Source organism: Rhinolophus sinicus, chromosome 5, assembly GCF_057876585.1.
Source record: "Rhinolophus sinicus isolate RSI-liver-muscle chromosome 5, RSI-T2T, whole genome shotgun sequence".
Lineage (NCBI taxonomy): Eukaryota > Metazoa > Chordata > Mammalia > Chiroptera > Rhinolophidae > Rhinolophus > Rhinolophus sinicus.
This window is the reverse complement of record NC_142505.1, coordinates 107,512,462-107,528,540: the sequence shown is the minus strand read 5'-3', so window position 1 is coordinate 107,528,540 and position 16,079 is coordinate 107,512,462. Positions and strand designations below refer to the sequence as shown.

The window sequence follows — 16,079 nt, the reverse complement described above, 5'->3', positions numbered from 1 at the left end:
CCAGGGGACGCTTGGACCCGCCTCCAAGAGACCCTCATCAGAGTCTGACCAGATGGCGATGCAGCTCGAGCAGCAGTTTGAGAACCACTGTTCCAAACCCCTGGACAGGTCCCCAGGCCCCAGACCGCAGCTCTATCCAGTTCACTTCACCAGAGAACATGCCAAGGATATCCCAATGCAGCCAAGAACCGCTCAAACTTCTGTGCACGGAAAAGAAAGCCTTGGGCCACCCAGCATAGGCTTGGCTATACTCAGAGCACACAAGCTTTATTTAGCAATTATAATAGTATGTTATGAAAATGAGCTTCACGACTGTGGGTATACAGTTTTCTGCACAAAATCTGAGAGCAAATGATTACAGCAACAGAGCTCTGCCCCCATGGCCTCAGCCCTCCACCAAACAGGCCCAGGTTGCTCCCAGCACCCCTGAATGGTTGGATGGAGACCTAATCGTGGTCTCGTCTATACTGAGAAACTGCTCTCTCTACCTGATCTGCCTACCCCAGCCACTGGGCCAGAGAGGTTGGTTCCCCTGCCAGGTTCTGTCTAGTCCTGCCTCTTCCTTCTCAAGCCACCCTCCACCCCCAGGTGAAACTGGGCAGGAAAGAACACCTTCCCCTCCCAGGGAACCCAAGTCCCCACTGGCTCGACTTCTCTTTTGCTTCAAGGCCTTTTCCTCAGTGGAAGTTAACATGGTCTCAATAAAAGGTGCTATTTATAAAGCACTGTATACTCACAAAGTACTAGCTCTACCTGCACCCAGCCCCCAGCAAGCAGGCAGGGAACAAGGTGTCCTTAGAATGGGACCAGGTAGCCACAGGGACAGCACAAAAAGGGAGGGGCCAGGACCAGGAGCCATTGGGGCCAAGTGAGGGAGGTCAGATTTCATCTTAGTTCTAATTCAGGGTACGTTCCAGCAACCTACTGGACGGATACAGAGGAAATCATCTGAGATGTCTGTGTGACACGTGCGAGTGTGCATGCCCGCTTGTCTCTATGCGTGACCTTTCATGCTGTGTCCTTAATCGTTTTTGACCTTCCTCCTAGCTCTCTGACTTTAGCGGGGCTGCCTGGAGAGGAAAGCTCAAATCCCAGATGGAGGCAGACGTGCCAACATGAGAGGATTGGGTGAGGGGCAGCCAGGCACAGCTCTTCAGAGGCCACATGGAATGTCAAGTCCTGCTTGGGGCCTTTTCAACGGCAAGGGGTAGGGTGGACTTGACTGAGAGGTGCTTACAGAAGTGGTTAGACTGGACAGGAGGCTGGGGGCGGGGGTGACTGAGGGGGGCTTGTGTCAGCAGCTGGACTGTACAGATAGATGGCTGGCCAGGGCGGATGGCCCCACACTCATGAACCCTCCTGCTGGGTGCATGCACCACCCTGCCCAAAGCATCGAGTCGGCAGTTAGTTAAAGCTGAGACGGGTTGTGGGGACGCTCACACCGTGTAAGTTTTGACAGACTTATAGAGGGGCGGCAGTAGCCCGTGGTGCTCGCGGGCTCCCTCCAGGTACTCAGACGGTGTCTCCAGCAAGAAGGGCCCACAGCACATCTGGCAGCAGCACTTGACCCCAGTGGGTGGCTCCGGATTCTTGTCAGACATGGGGGAAAAGTCAAAATCAGCCACCTACGGTGAACAAAACCCCATGGGTCAATCACCCCCAACCCTCCCAGCCTCCCCGTCCCCTGCCGGGAGCCCCTTTAGGTGCCTAACAAGCTCAGCTGCCTAGTGGCAACATGCACAGAAACACCCTCTGGGAGCCACACAGCACTTCGATGTGCCCTTGGCTTATCTCCCTCTGGGGCTCCGTCTTTCCACTGCCCTCTCCCTTACCAGCTCATGGGCACAGCTTCCAGGCAAGGCGAGAACACAGGAGGTAAGTCAGATGGGAAGAAGCCAACTCAATACATTTGCCTGGTCTATGGATGCCTCTTAGGCACATCTCCATCAGCCCAGGGCCTTGTGCAGACATCCAGACCCCTTCCAAGCTCTCTGGCCTGGCCCTCATGCCCTCCCCAGAGACCCTCACTCTCTCCCTCTCAGGGCCCGGTGGTCCAGCCCCCAGCCTCCTGAGCACTCACCTCCGCCATGCCCTTCCGGTGTGCATTCCTCAGGCTGATGTACATGATTAATGCCAGAATCATGGTGATAATCGTGGCACATGGGAAAGCAAAGACAGCCGGCTGCATGCCTGGGAGTGAGAGAGGGTGCCGTCACTGGCCTGGTAGCGAGTGCGGAATGCCAGCTCTCAGGAGCCCACAGCAGGGGAGAGAATAGTCAAACCCCTCCCAAGGTTTTCCTCGGCTACATGCATTCCAACTAGACAACCCAGAAGGGAAAGCCAGGATTTCACAAAAACCAAGTTGGCATGTGCAAGGGTTTTCAAATACGTCCACAGGTACTGATCGTAACTTTTAAGGGCTGCGGCTCGCGTCCCCACCCTGAGTGCAGGCTGGAATAGCCTGTGACGGGGTGGTGGCAGAGGACTTCTAAGCCCAGGCCATGGAGGCCTTCACAGCCTCCTCCTTGCTCTCTTGGGTGACTTGTGTTGGGGGAGGGAAGCCAAGCAGCCCTGTGATCTGTCAAATCTTTCCATTCTGTGGCAGCTCTGGGGTCACTCATTGATCCTGTTGCCAGGAAGCTGCAGAGCAGAGCAGGAAGAGCCCGGGGTCTGCAGTTAGGTGGTCCTGGGTTCGGATCCTGACTCTGACCAGGCTACCTGAGACTAATGTTAACCTGAGACGCTGCCGTGGGGACGTGACAAGGTGAGATGTGACCGTGCCAGGTGCGTGGCAGGGGATCAGCAGGTGTGAGTCCCCTCTCACTCTCCCTCACCCTCCTCCTGTGTCCCTGCCATATGACACCTGTGACACCACCATATGCCACGAGGATGTTTCCCAAGAGAAGGCAGCAGTGGTTACCTGGAGTGCGGTCTTGTCCACGGAATTCTGGGGGACCCCAGGCACTCAGTGCCCAGGAGGTGCTGGGGGAGGCATGGCCCACGCCCCCGAAGGTGCCCACAAGTCCCAGAGTCTGCCTGGCCGAAGGTCAGCCAGGGTCTAGAGTGGAGTTCAGCGTCTGCTCAAGGGCTCCGAGGGGTTGGGGAGACTGGAGGGGATAGTGGCAGCATCTAGTACACTCACAGGGCCAACCCTGGGGACAGTGCAGCTGGGAGGCTTCCCCTTTTGTACTAGACAGGTGGGACTCGGCTGGGCATCTGAAACCATCCCTTAGAGTTCAAGGAGCCAACTTGCTCCTCTACATAAGGAAGCACTTCTCCGGGTCACAGGAGAGTCCCCCTGGAAATGAAGGGTGGGACCTAATGCCATCATCAGCTAATCCTGTGACTGTAAGCCCGTGGCAGGGCCTGACGATGGCGTGGAGATGGGTGTTCCGGGGGAGGAGGCTGTGTTCTTAGGGGATGAGAGGGACCTTGCACTTTCTGAGCAGCTCACACAATAGTCCCATGAGTCTGGCAGTCACCGCTAGGGATGCTGGTTTTAGTGGTGGCAACAGTGCTGTGGCGGAGGCCACGTGCTTGGGGGAGGTGATAGGGGTGGTGATGGGGGTGACAGAGGGTGCATTGCAATCATTGTGGCTCATTTCGTATGGGAGCATTCACACTGGAGACCTGTGTGGCATTGGTAATGTCAAAGGGACGTTGACAGCTATGGTGGTGGCAACGAGAGAGCTGAAGCTGGGGTGACGTTGGGACGGCACGGCAGTGATGGCGTTGGTCCACGTGGTTGGCACGGGGGCTGATGGGAGGGGTGTAAATGGCTGTGCTGATGGCCATAAGGGTGTAGCAGTTAGATCACAGAGCTGTCTGCTGGCTCTGGACGGTGCTGGAAGAACTGTCAGTAGTGTGTATGATACTGGTGGCAGCAGTGCTGGCTAAGTTGGCTGCTGGTGGCTGAGTTGCCTGTTGTGATTGTTCATGGTGCTGGTGTCGAGGGGGTGTTGGGAGAACTGATGGGTGCTAGAGCTGGTTGTCGGTGGCACTGATAGAATTTGGTGGGGGCAGGGTATGGCCAGTCGGTCAGGGTGTTGGTTACTGATGATTCTCGTGTTGGAGGGGTTGGTTGTTGATGGCATCGGCAGAGTTGGCTGGTGGCAGCATACTGGTGGTGGTGGCAGGGTTGACTGGGTTTTGCTGCCTCAGTTGCTCTGGAGTGGAAGGGGAGGTGTCACTTACTGGAGGGCCACACCTGGATCCTGTGGTACTGATGCGTCTTGCTGATGACATTCTCGGCCCGAATGCTGAAGCAGTAGTCCCCAGGATCCCGGAAGACGTGGGTCAGGTTGTAAGCTGTGTTGGCCACGGACACCGGGTGACATTCCCCTTCCTCCAGCGGGAGGCACTCATGCTTGAGACGCCAACACACAGTCAGAGGGGGGCTGCACGGAAATGAGGGCGCTTTTTTCAGAAACGGCTCGGCCAAGAGAGTGAACACAGATCAAATGCAAAGGTCAGGTGGCCATGAACTTCAGTGTCCTTTCCAGGACAGAACAGCCCAGTGTCCTGGCCTCTGCTTCACACCTTCCAGACCAGGGAACACAATGGTACATAAGAGTCAATGAGACAAACAGGGACATGCACAGACTGTTAGACGACACAGAATGAGTGCTCCAGTGACACATGAGGTATGCTTTCTGGAGGAGGTGGCATTTGAGTAGGATCTGAAAGGGAAAGTAGGCTTTTGATCGGTCTAAGGGAACATTTCACGTTATCTGCCTGCCACAGCACAGGCTCAGAAGACGGAAAACGCAGGTCCATCTAAGGAACACCAAACCAGAAGTTCCATTCCACTCACCTTCCCAGGAAGTTCAAGGTCACCGTCATCTTTTGGAAGCTCTCAATTTGGGTGGGCCCCGAGACCTGGATGCCTTGAAGGGTTTCTGAAAGGCAGAGAGGACCCCGTTAGCCTGGTAGCTAAGGACAAATGTCTCAGGGCTCCTAAAGCCCGGGCTGTGTGACCACCACCCTGCCCTATCCAACCCTTTCCCAAGGGTGGGTTGCAGATCCGTCCTGGGCATGCTTGTGTCCTGCTTCCCCGGGGAAAGCAGCAGGCGCCAGAGCAGGCTCAGTGAGGGGGCTGGAGGAAGCAGGCAGAGCTCCAGGAACCAGGACCAAGGGCTGGCTCACATTCCCCCCCAAAACCCTATCATCTGTGCTGCGTGGGGAAAGCGCCACCCGTTAGTGGCCACAGCACAACGGAGAAATTTCCTGTAGCGCCCAAGGGCCCCCTCTCACCAAAGCCAGAGAGAGACGGGTCTCAGTGTTCCCTCCTGTGCCGTAGACTGGGGCACAGTCCTCTGTGCTTGTGCCCTTGAGCAGAGGCCAATGGAGCCAGGGAACAAGGAGCGCTCCACCCGCCCCCGCCCCCAGACACCCACCGTGCAGCTTCAGTGAGGCAGAGAAGTCTCCCGTCTTCTGCGTGATGCTCTTCCCAGCATCCAGTGTTGCCTGTTCCCACTCGGCCACCACTTTGAGCTTCACAGTGAAGTTTCCAATGATCGGATAGTTATAATAGACCATAGCATCTCCAGTCACCATCTGGGTGCTGTAAGGTGACAGGGAAGAAGTGACTCATGTGACTTCTTAGAGTCAGGGATGGCTCAGTTACCAAGGCCTCATGTGCAAATCTGTCATCACAACAGCAGCCCCCAGAGCCCACTGGGGCTCAAGGTCTCCTGTGCTCGGGTAAAGTGGCTGTTGGTTGTCTTTGTGCATATAAGGTACAGGTGGGAGAACTCCCAGCAACAGGTACCCGTCACCTGCCAGGAAGTGTTCTGCTGCCCCAGCCAGGAGTCTAGGAGAGGCTGTGTATTAGAGACAGGCCCAATCTGGGGAGGGGAAAAGCATGAACTTTGGAGTTAAAACACACCTGGTTTTGAATCTCAGCTCCAGATTTCCTATCTCATCTGTAAAACAGGGAGGGACATACCCCATCACAGGTTATAATACAACATATAAAGTATGTAAGTTATATCATGCTCTTTCCCTTCAATTGCCTGAATCACTTTTTAAGAAGTCTAATAGCAATTAAAAAAAAATACATTTGTGTTGATTTGTCAATGCTCTTTTTTATATAGATGAGGTTTAACAAACTTTTATCTATTGTATATCTTCCAATTACTTCCTCCCAGCTTAACCTTTGTCTCTTGGTTTGATTTACTTCTTTCACACTCAAATTTTAAATCTGGTGATGCCAAATCTAGCAGTTTTTCCTTTATAATTTCCACCTGTTTTTATTCTTAGACCTGCCTTCCCCATTGTCGAATCATCCAATTGTATGTGTTTATCTACATTTCAATCTAATCCTGGTTCATTATGTTTAATTTTGGAATCTATCTGGAGTTGCTTTTGTTTGGGATCAAATTGTGTTTTTTTCCCCCAAATAGTTAACCAACTGCCCTGCTACCATTTATTCAATTATCTATCTATATTCACTGGCTAGAAATACCACTGTTATCATATACCTACTAGATGTGTATATACACTTAGGTTGTTTCTGCCTTTCCTGGTCTGTTCCATTTTGAGCTGCCTTTTGTTGCTGCAAATTATCTGTAGCTTTAACAATAGTTATGTATGCATTTCCAGTTCCTGTCCCCACCCCCATTCATCGTCACTCTGCTTTTCTGATTGTTCCCCCTTCTTCCAATATTGAGAAATTCCCTTTTCATCTTTTAAATCTTTTTAAGGTTCTCAGTATGATGTGTGGTTTTATTAATGTAAATCCTACAATTTTAGGCTAAGTTTATTCTCTCAGTTTTTATGTTGTATAATTATTGTAAAATAATTTTTTGATTGCCATTACATGGAAAGCTATGAATTTTGTAGCTTTTTTGGTAAGCAGCTATATTACTAAAAATCTCTTTTTAGTTCTAGGATTTTTCAGTTGAGTCTCGTGTTTTCCAGGTAAATAGTATTGTCATCTGTGTGTGATGATTTTTTTTGATACTTACATTTCATTTCTTGTTTTATTTAGAGAGGCCTGTTGGGCCAGCCCCCTTGCGTTAGGGCGAGATGCTTGTCTCTCTTTGCACAGTCCCCTAGCAGTAGAGAATACTTCCTCCCCTCTCCAACGAGAGTCTGCATGTCTAAAATTGTCACCCAAATCCTTTTATCTTCAGAGGAGAGAGTCCTTGGGTTCTTGACATCTAGCCCAAGAGCAGCCTGTCCCTCCCAAGCTGTATCTCCATTCCACATTTTTCTGCCTTCCAAATCTTGGCATTCCTTAAGACCAGCTGTTTCTTAGGCTTGCAGAGAAGACACTGGAATACCAGTTTTCCAAGGTCATCAGAGGCTCAATAACCCTTCACCTGCAGCACTCCTCACCCGCATGGGACTTACAAGCTCACCTCCCTCCTCAGCCAGGAGCTTGGGGGGGCTCGAGTGGAGTGAGGGGTCTCCACTGGGCACTGCTCTTGCATGAATTTGAAGTGTCTGTGGGCTACTTGGGTTCAGTGCTTGACTCACACTTCCTGACCTGCCTCCTCTAGCCTGGCTTGTTTGGAGAGAAGGAGTAAGGAGAAATGAAGCCAGAATAAATCCCTCCAGAGTCAAATGGAGAAAAATCCTTCCGACATTGACCTTTGTTAAAGGGCTGTTGGGGCACCAGTAACCTCCTGTACGAGATTGCAGGCACCTCAAAGGTAGGTCCCATGACTGGCTCCCCCTGGTCCCCACACAGCCCAAGCTTGGCAAAGAGCAGGTGCTCAAGGAATGTTTGGAGTGAGAGTGGGCAGGTGAAAGTGGGACAGTACAGGGTACCCTGCATGGGACGATGAGGCCCCCACCATGGGCGGTGGCGTTGGGACATCGAGGGGGGTAAGGACATACCCGTCTCCGAAGTCCCAGCTGTAGAGAAACGAGGCGCTCTTGAAGAAGTTGCTCGGGTCATGGAGGAGGAAGGAAATTTTAAGGACTGTCTTGGCGAGATAGGAGTTGGGCCAGGGCAGGGACGAGTTCTGGGTGACAACGAGGTTCCCCACAAGGAGCTCTGGGAGAGAGAAACCAAGGGAGGGTGAGTCCACGCGAGGTGGCAGGAGGGCGGAGCCAGGGAGTGACCTCACACATGCCTGTGAAGCTGGGTGGTGGCAAGAGGGCCCCTCCCCCGAGTCATCACGTTGAAGGCTCACAGCAGGTGTGACATGCATAGCTTTGCTCCTGCACCCTTTTCACCAGGACCATAAGCTTGCTGGCACGAAAGATGCCCAGGAACAGAAGGAAATGCACAGGCTTTGAAAGTAACTTTTGGGAAATATTTCCAAGTATTAGATGAGCCTTAAAAAATTAGCAGTTCTACTGATCGTATCTCCACACCCAGTGATCTGGGCTGAGTGAAGACTTCTGCTCAGGTCTTCTGTTCTTAAAAAAACAACTGTAAGAGCTGATTTTTTTCACCACAAAAGCAGAGGGTAAGGCCTGCTCAATCAAGCTCATTTGGAAAATGCGGAAAAGTAGCATGAAAAGAAAGGAAACTGCCTGTCGTTCAAAACATAACCATCGTTGACGTTCTGAGAAACCGCAAAGTACTGCTGTGTGTACCTGTACGGTACATGGTGTATTAACACGGGTGACCAGATTGGCTATAGAATTTTGAGTTTTGCTTTTTAAAATTTTATAAGCACGGGTATGAGTGTTCGCTGAGGACATTGCAAACTCTTTGTAAAGGTCATTCTTATTCGTTATACAAATTATATCAATGTATTTAACAACTCCCCTTATGGTTGCAAACTTAGCTTGTTTATATTTTCTTCTATTAAAAACACTACTGTAATGAACACCTTTGTGCATAAATAATTACCCAAATGGAAGTTTATTTTCTGAAGATGAATTCTTTAAGAGACTATGAACTCCAAGAGAGCAAGGACTTCTTGAAAGGAGGGAAATTGGGGAAGAAAGAATGAGAACGAATGGGCCAAAGAGTAAAATTAATTTATAACCATTGATACATGTTAATCAGCTGCTCTCCAAGGGGTCGTATTAATTTATATCCCCAGTAGCAATATACACTATAAGTGTCCATTTCAGCGCAACTCTGCCAGCAGTGGGTATTACCATTTTCTGATCTTTTGTTAACTCAGCTGGCAACAGAGAAGGGACCAGGGGTCTAATTTGCATTTCTGTGATTACTGGCCAGGTGAGATGTTCTTCTCTGCACCAAGAGTCTGAAGGCAAATTAGCAAACAGGAAAGGTCCTCACCTGTGATGGAGGGGACGAGGAGGCTCCTTGCCACGGGCTGGCACATCCAGCAGTTGGCGGCGGTGACCCAGACAGAGACGGGGAAGTCCCCAGGCTCGTTCCCCACAGCGCGGATGGTGGAGCTGAACGCCTCATCCGTCTTCCCTGTGAGCAGCAGTGGCGCATGGATCCAGTGGAAGCGGTAGAAGTGAACGTTGGTGGGCAGGACCAGGCTGCCGTTGTCACTGGCCACCAGGCTGGCCGTGATGGTCACCTCTGCCCCCGTGGTAACAGGGCTATCAGTGGTGAGTTGGAGTTCATACATGCCTACAAGCCCAGGAACAAAAACTGTGTGTTAGAAGGGGACGTGGCAAGGAACCCTACTGCCACCCTCTAGGCTGGCTTCTGTTCTGTTTTACAGGTGGAGAAATGGAGGCCCAGGCAGCCCAAGGGACTTGCCCAGGAGGCACACAGCTAGTTCATTGTCAAGCTGGGATTCCAACCCGGGCCCGACTGACTCCAAATCACACGTCCTTCCCAGCGTCCCCAATTTATGTCACAGAGCATGTGTATGACATGGGCTGGACCTGGACAGACTGACATCTTAGTGATGCAGATGACAACTGTACATGTCACCCGAAGAACCACTGCGGCTGCTGCCAAGGAATGCCCACTATTACCCACTCTTTTGGACTGGTTTGCGTGGCACACAAAATTCCAATTTGAAACACAAAGCTGGAGGCCTTCCACCTTGACAGTGGAGAACGAGCCTTGGGAAGAAGGGCCACTGTGACCCGAGCCAAGCCCCCTCCTCTCTTGGCCTGAGTTTCGAAATCCACAAAGTGAGAGGTTCTGGATCAGCACTGCCCACTACGGCAGCCATGGGCCATGTGTGGCGAATGAAGTCGTAATTAAAATGAGACGAAATTTCAAACCCACTTTCTCAGTCACACGGGCCACCTTTCAAGTGTTCATTAGCCACACGTGGCTACGGACCAGCATTTTGGGTAGCGCACGTACAGAATATCTTCCTTCTCACAGGAAACTCCACTGGCTGCCCTGCTCTACATGACCTCAGGATTCCTGCCAGGGTCAACGCTGGAACTTTGTGATTCCAGCTGGGTCGACTCCTTGGGAACGTGAACTGAAATCCTGGGGATGCAGCTCTTATGGGGAACCCCAGAATTAGTCTTGCGGAGAATGGTGTCTTCAGCATATGGAATGGAGGCCAGGGAAGAGGGCTTTTACATAACACTTCCCTCCCGACCACCACATTGAAGGTAAGACTCATTGTACCTGAAAATAACGTGCAAAATAAAAAATTAAAATATGTTCTTAAAAAGTAAAATAATCAGTAACAACCATTGTTACCATATCTGGGCCTTTCCTACTATTTTTTTTTAAATCATGCTCTTACTCTGAGATTATATATTCTATTGTTTTTTCCAATTCTGTATCATAGGCATTTTCCTAAGTCATTATTCTTCCATTGCTTTAGGTGGTTGCACAATGTTTTATTATATGAACAAGGTAAGAGTCTAAAACTAAGACTTGCTTCCATCATAAAAGTAGCACGTATGTATAAAGAATACTAGAAATGTCCTATTATCCTACCTCCCTAAGATGACAGTTGCTATCATGTTGCCGTCCTCATGTCTTTTCCATGCATACACATTTCTAATTTAGTCAATCACACAGCACACAGTTTTGAACTATTTTATTTTCACATGGCAACATATCAAAGGCATGTCCATGGTCACATTGATACGAGTGTCCACAGTTGCATGCTACTCCCTCAGGCAGGTATATCTTCATTCGCAGCACCCTCCACGCTTGTCAGTACCACTACTGCACAGCTTGGTAACTCTTCCTGTAATTTGTCATTTTCCTCTGCAGGTGAGATTTCTGAAGGGCTTCAGGCTAAACAGTGCCCAGTCTGCTGCAGTGCACACCTGGGCAGAAGAGGTGAGGCAGAAGGAAGGGGGCCCAAGGGCTGCCAGCCCCACTTGCTCATTTCACTTCCTCCCACCCACCTTCCAGGTCACAGGCACCCCCTCCCGTGGCTTCAAGTACCTCCTAAACGCTGATGGAACCCAGTAAGGCAGACCTCCTTTCTAGGCTCTAGACCTGCACCGAGCAATACACTAATCTCTATCCATATGTAATTAAGTTTAAATTAACCAAAGTTAATTACTCAACATTAATTAGTTCTAAAAATTCAGTTCCTCAGTCACATTAGCCACATTTCAAGTGCTCACCAGCCATTGGTGGTTAGAAGCTATAGCACAGATCCAGAACCCTTCCTTTATCACCCAAAGTTCTGTTGGATGGTACTGTTCTAGACCCTCTGGACTTCTCCGCAAACCTACCATTCCCTTCACCTAGTACTCTGTGTTAGGGTTAGTGGACCCAGCGATCCCAAGCACCCACCCCAGGCCTCCGCCACTCTAACTCCCCCTTCGTGGGCACGCTCGTCTCCTCTCCATCACTACCAACCTGCTTAAGGCCAGCATTCAGCCCTGTCTGGTGACTGCTACGTCCTGTCCCTGACCCTTGGCTTCCAGTCCTGCCCTACTCTCAGCCACCCCCAACGACAAGCTTCCTGCACAGGTAATCTCATCATGAGCAAGTGTCAGGGTGAAGCCCGGATTCACACCTGGCACATCCATGCTCTAGCCGCCACTTTAAAACGTGCAGTTCCCCACACCGTGCTCGGAGCTCCCTAGCCTCAGGGCCTTTACACATGCTGTCCCCACTGCCCTCCCCCACCTGTCTGTCCACGGATATAATCTCTTCCAGGAAGGATTCCCTGAACCCCTCATCTCCTTGGTGCTCTCCCTGAGCACACAGTTGTTACAACCCCATGTCTGGATGATGGTTTCCTCATCTTCCCTACTGCACTGCAAGCACCTGAGGAAAGGGGGCATCTCCATCTCCCCTCTGCCTAGCAAAGTGCTTGGCACATAGTAGGTGTTCAACATTGCTGCTGCTGAGTGGCACTTGGACACAAGGGTGTGGCAGAAGGACCAGCCCACCTGGCAATGCCCCAGGAGACCGTTCACCCACATGGTACTGAGCCCTGTCCTTGCCCCACCCCCACAGGTGCTAAGGACACCAGAAGGACAGGACAAGCCTCCTGCCTTCAGGGAGCTCACGAGAGACCTGTTGGACTCAGCAAAACTGTGAGGTGCGTGAGTGTGTCCTCAGCTGCGCCCCATTCGCCTGTGGCAATGCTGCCTGTCCCCACTGCTCCAGCCTTTCACCTCACCCATGCCCCAAAGAGAGGATTCTAGACTCTGGCAGGAGCTGCCCCAGGAAGATAAGGTATGTATTTTACAATGAGGGACTAAGTCCCCTGAGCCCCCTGGGATCATGCTTTTGCCTGGGGCCACAGAGCAGATCTGCAACACCCAGGCTGAGTTCCATTCTATCTCCCTCTGGCTGCGCGGGTAAGTTAGCATTTGGCCGGGGCCCTGCAGAAAGAGATGCTCAAAGAGGTGCTCAGATAAGAGGCCATCCCCTCCCCTCTCCTTCTCGGTCCTGCCCACCCCCTGTCGAAGAGCGTGGGCCAGAGTGAAGCTGGCAGGTGGCGGGGACATTCGGCTGGTTGCGTGCTAATGGCCATAAAGCATCTGCAGCGAGACGGGCGCATGTCAGCACGACGCAGATCCGTTGCCAGGGGAATGGAATCGGGAGGGCAGCGGTCTCCGGTGGGAGGAGGGAGGGGCGGGGGGAAGGGCTGTGACTACAGCAGATAATGCGGCAGATGCTGGCGCAGCTCCTGGGAGACCCTACCTGTCCAGACACAGAACGTCTCCAAGGACACTTTTTCTCAAGCTTTTTTTTAAAAAAGCAGATGTTTCATAGCACCTGGGTGATGCTGTCCCTCTTCCTCAGGGCTCTGGGAAGTATCCAGGACATCCAAGCTGAAATGGACCATGAAAGCTTTGCCACATATAGCTGAAAGGGCCAAGTCCAGGTCCTGTTACCCGACCCATCCAAATCCATCTTTCCAAGTTTAGGAGCCCAGGTGACACAGCCGTAGAGTACAGAGCAGCCAAGACAGGGGCTTCAGGGGCACCACAGGTGCCCAGAGAGACTCAGTGCTTAAAGGGCCAGAGCAAAACGCAAAGGGACAGCTGCCGCAAAACTTAACCCCCAGGAGCAATGCCCACAGCAGGCCCCAGGGCTTCCACTCGCAACACACACATTTTCCCTGACACCACAGCACATGAGGCCCTGAACGTTCTAGAAAACGGCTACATCAGCCTTTTCACACTGCACATGTAGACAACCCAAAATACTTCCCAAGGAACCTCTGAAGCCTAGATAACACAATTGGGAATTAATTAGTGGTCCAGGATACAGACTTCTGACATCAAACCTTAGAAAGCACGCCATGTGGCCTGACCCAGACCCTATGAAGAGTGAAAAGGGTATCTGAGCCTTTATTTTTGTCCTGTGGGTTTTCCCCAACCCCATTCCTTGCTATTTGACCATATCCTGGGTGCAATAGGCCAGGTTGAGAACCACACATGACTTCCAAAGAATTCTTTTTCTTTTTTTTTTTTTTTTTTGGTAATTTAGGCCACATTGATCGTTTCTGGACACATGTAACCTAATAGAGAGGAGACCCCATTTTTATATGAATTTCTAAGGGAAAGCAGGTAGTCCTGACCAAGCACAAGTCCCACAAAATTCTCTTATTTCACCCCTGAAATGCAGTTTTTATTTTATCTTGTGGCTTTTATTTCACAAAATTGCCTTAGATCTCTTCCTCTCTGTCCCATTATTTTAAGGTGGGTAAAGAAAAATGTTGGATAATATTTAACACCCTCCATAGCTGCTCACGTCCCAACTGTCCCCCAACAACTCTACAATCTGGGGTCTTTTTTGTCATGAAAATGAGGCAGAAAAGTTGGTGCTAGCCTTCCAGCGGTGGGGCGGGGTGGGGGGTGGGGGGATGGTGGAAGCGCTACCAGGGACACCGGGTGGGACCCGGTGGAACCTGCTCGGGGTCCATTTTGGAAACCATTCCCAGAGAGGAAATGGCAGACTAGCCTCCTGGGCTCTAAAACTGCGTCCTCCTCTCAGCTAACACAAACAGGGTGGAAAGGTTCTCCAGATAAGGCGACATTTTAAGGCAAAAATCGCTGCTCCACGAGCAACTGGGCCGCGCTCCCTGGGGGGCTGTGGCGTGATGATCCACCCGGCACATTCTCAACCTCCCCATTCTCAACCTCCCCGTATTGTCCACCCCTCCCCCAGCAGCTGCGAGTTCCCCAAATATTGGGATGGATGCACGGGCCACTGCGCGCGGTTCCCAGGACAGCGCTGATCTGGGGGTGGTAGCAGGAATCGAGGGGTGCGGGGAACCCCCTCCAGTGGCGAGGCGACTTCCGGGGAGAGCGGTGAAGGAAGAGAGGAGAGGGCTTCTCGGCGCCCAGCTGGCCCTGTCCCCTCCGCAGAGCGGTGCAAGGGCTCGGGGGAGGAGAAAGGTGCGCGCAGGGCGCACGGCACCAGCTCCGGAACCCCGGCTCCTGGCAAGGACCCTGGGCGCACCATGGCTTGGGGAGGGCGGGCGGCCGGCCCGTGCGGCGCCTTACCTGCGGCCACCCCAGCCGGGGCCAAGGGCAGGAGGCAGGCGAGCCAGAGAATGCGGCTGACGCACGGCCACAGGGCCGGGGCCATGGTGGCTCCGGGAGTGGCAGGAGCCGGAGAGGATGTGGCTCGACGCGGCGGCGCGGGCCGCTCCTCCGCACGCAAGGCGCGGGCTGTGCGGGGAGGTGCAGACACGGCGCTCCCTCGTCCTCGCTTCGGGACGCGGTGTCGCTGCACACCGCCGCCTCCTACAGCCAGCAGTGCCGACCCCGGCCCACGTCAGCCACTCTGCATCCTCTCCCCGCGCTCCCTCCCGCGTCCCTCTGTCCCTCCGTTGCCTCGCTGCACCCTCCTCTCCCCCACAATCTTCCCCTCCTCTCCCCAAGATCCTCCCCTCCACTCCCCAGGTCCGCGCTCCTCCAGTCTGCGCCCCCTCCCTCGCCCCTCCTTTCCCTCCCCTCATCTGTGACCGCGGGCTCTGACTCAGCGTCCCCAGAGGTGCGCGCAGCGCTCCGAAGCCCGCGAGCGAGCCCCTTTGAATTCTTCTCCAGGTGACATCTCTGCTCGTGACGCACAGGGCTTGGAGATGCGGCTCTTCATTCAAGAAACGTTGAGCGCCTACTGTGTGCCAGGCGCTGGGCGACGGGCCTGGAAACACCTTACGTCCCTCCTGAGAGAGGGGCTTGAGCACAGGGGCCCTGCGCCAGCAGTTATTCCTCAGTTTACCCTCTCTGCGCTTGCTGTAAAATGGGGCTTATGCTCGTACCTGGGCCCATGGCGACGTCGCTGTCACTGAGGGCCTTGCAAGACTCAGGCAATCACGATGAGGAGTGACCAAGTGGCTCCTTGGTCACTCCTGGGACTGAGAAGGCATTTCCATGTGCCACAACAGAGCAGAGCGTGTCTTCCCTCCTGGAAGGTAGCCAGGCCTGACTGGCCTTAAAGACCGGACACCAGCAGCCTGGGTCCTGGTCCCAGGCCTACCTATGATTTACCCTGTACCTGGGCAAGGGATCGTGCCCAGAGGAAAGGGGTGGTATGGCTCCTCCAGCCTGGCAGGCCATGCGGGACCCTGATTGCATGACCCGCTGTATGTGAGTTACGGCAGTAAAGGCATTGATTGCCCTACTTTCCCACACAGCTGTGGGCTCTGCCATCTAACTCACTGGAATGGAGGTGACAATAGATCTGAGTGAGCCCGCTTAGGAAAGTTAAAAGTGCTAGAAAGATGTCACACTCCAGTTGCCTGTCACCATCATGGGGACATAAGAACCAGAAGGCCTAGAAA

The 16,079-nt window shown here is 52.6% G+C and overlaps 1 protein-coding gene across 2 annotated transcripts; it reads right to left on the bottom strand.

The window, feature by feature from the left end:
- Positions 1-236: 236 nt before the first annotated feature.
- TMEM130 (transmembrane protein 130) lies at positions 237-15,286 on the bottom strand. 2 transcript variants are annotated; one of them, XM_019716490.3, is made up of 8 exons: positions 14,797-15,286; positions 9,212-9,517; positions 7,846-8,005; positions 5,397-5,563; positions 4,814-4,898; positions 4,195-4,397; positions 2,081-2,190; positions 237-1,625 (listed from the first exon to the last, which is right to left on the bottom strand). In XM_019716490.3, the coding sequence occupies exons 1-8, from the start codon at positions 14,879-14,881 to the stop codon at positions 1,437-1,439; spliced, it is 1,305 nt and encodes a 434-aa protein (XP_019572049.3). In that variant the 5' UTR covers positions 14,882-15,286; the 3' UTR covers positions 237-1,436. The 2 variants fall into 2 exon arrangements, with proteins under 2 accessions (XP_019572049.3, XP_019572052.3); XM_019716493.3 differs by having other exon boundaries at positions 237-1,589; positions 14,797-15,141.
- Positions 15,287-16,079: the final 793 nt, after the last annotated feature.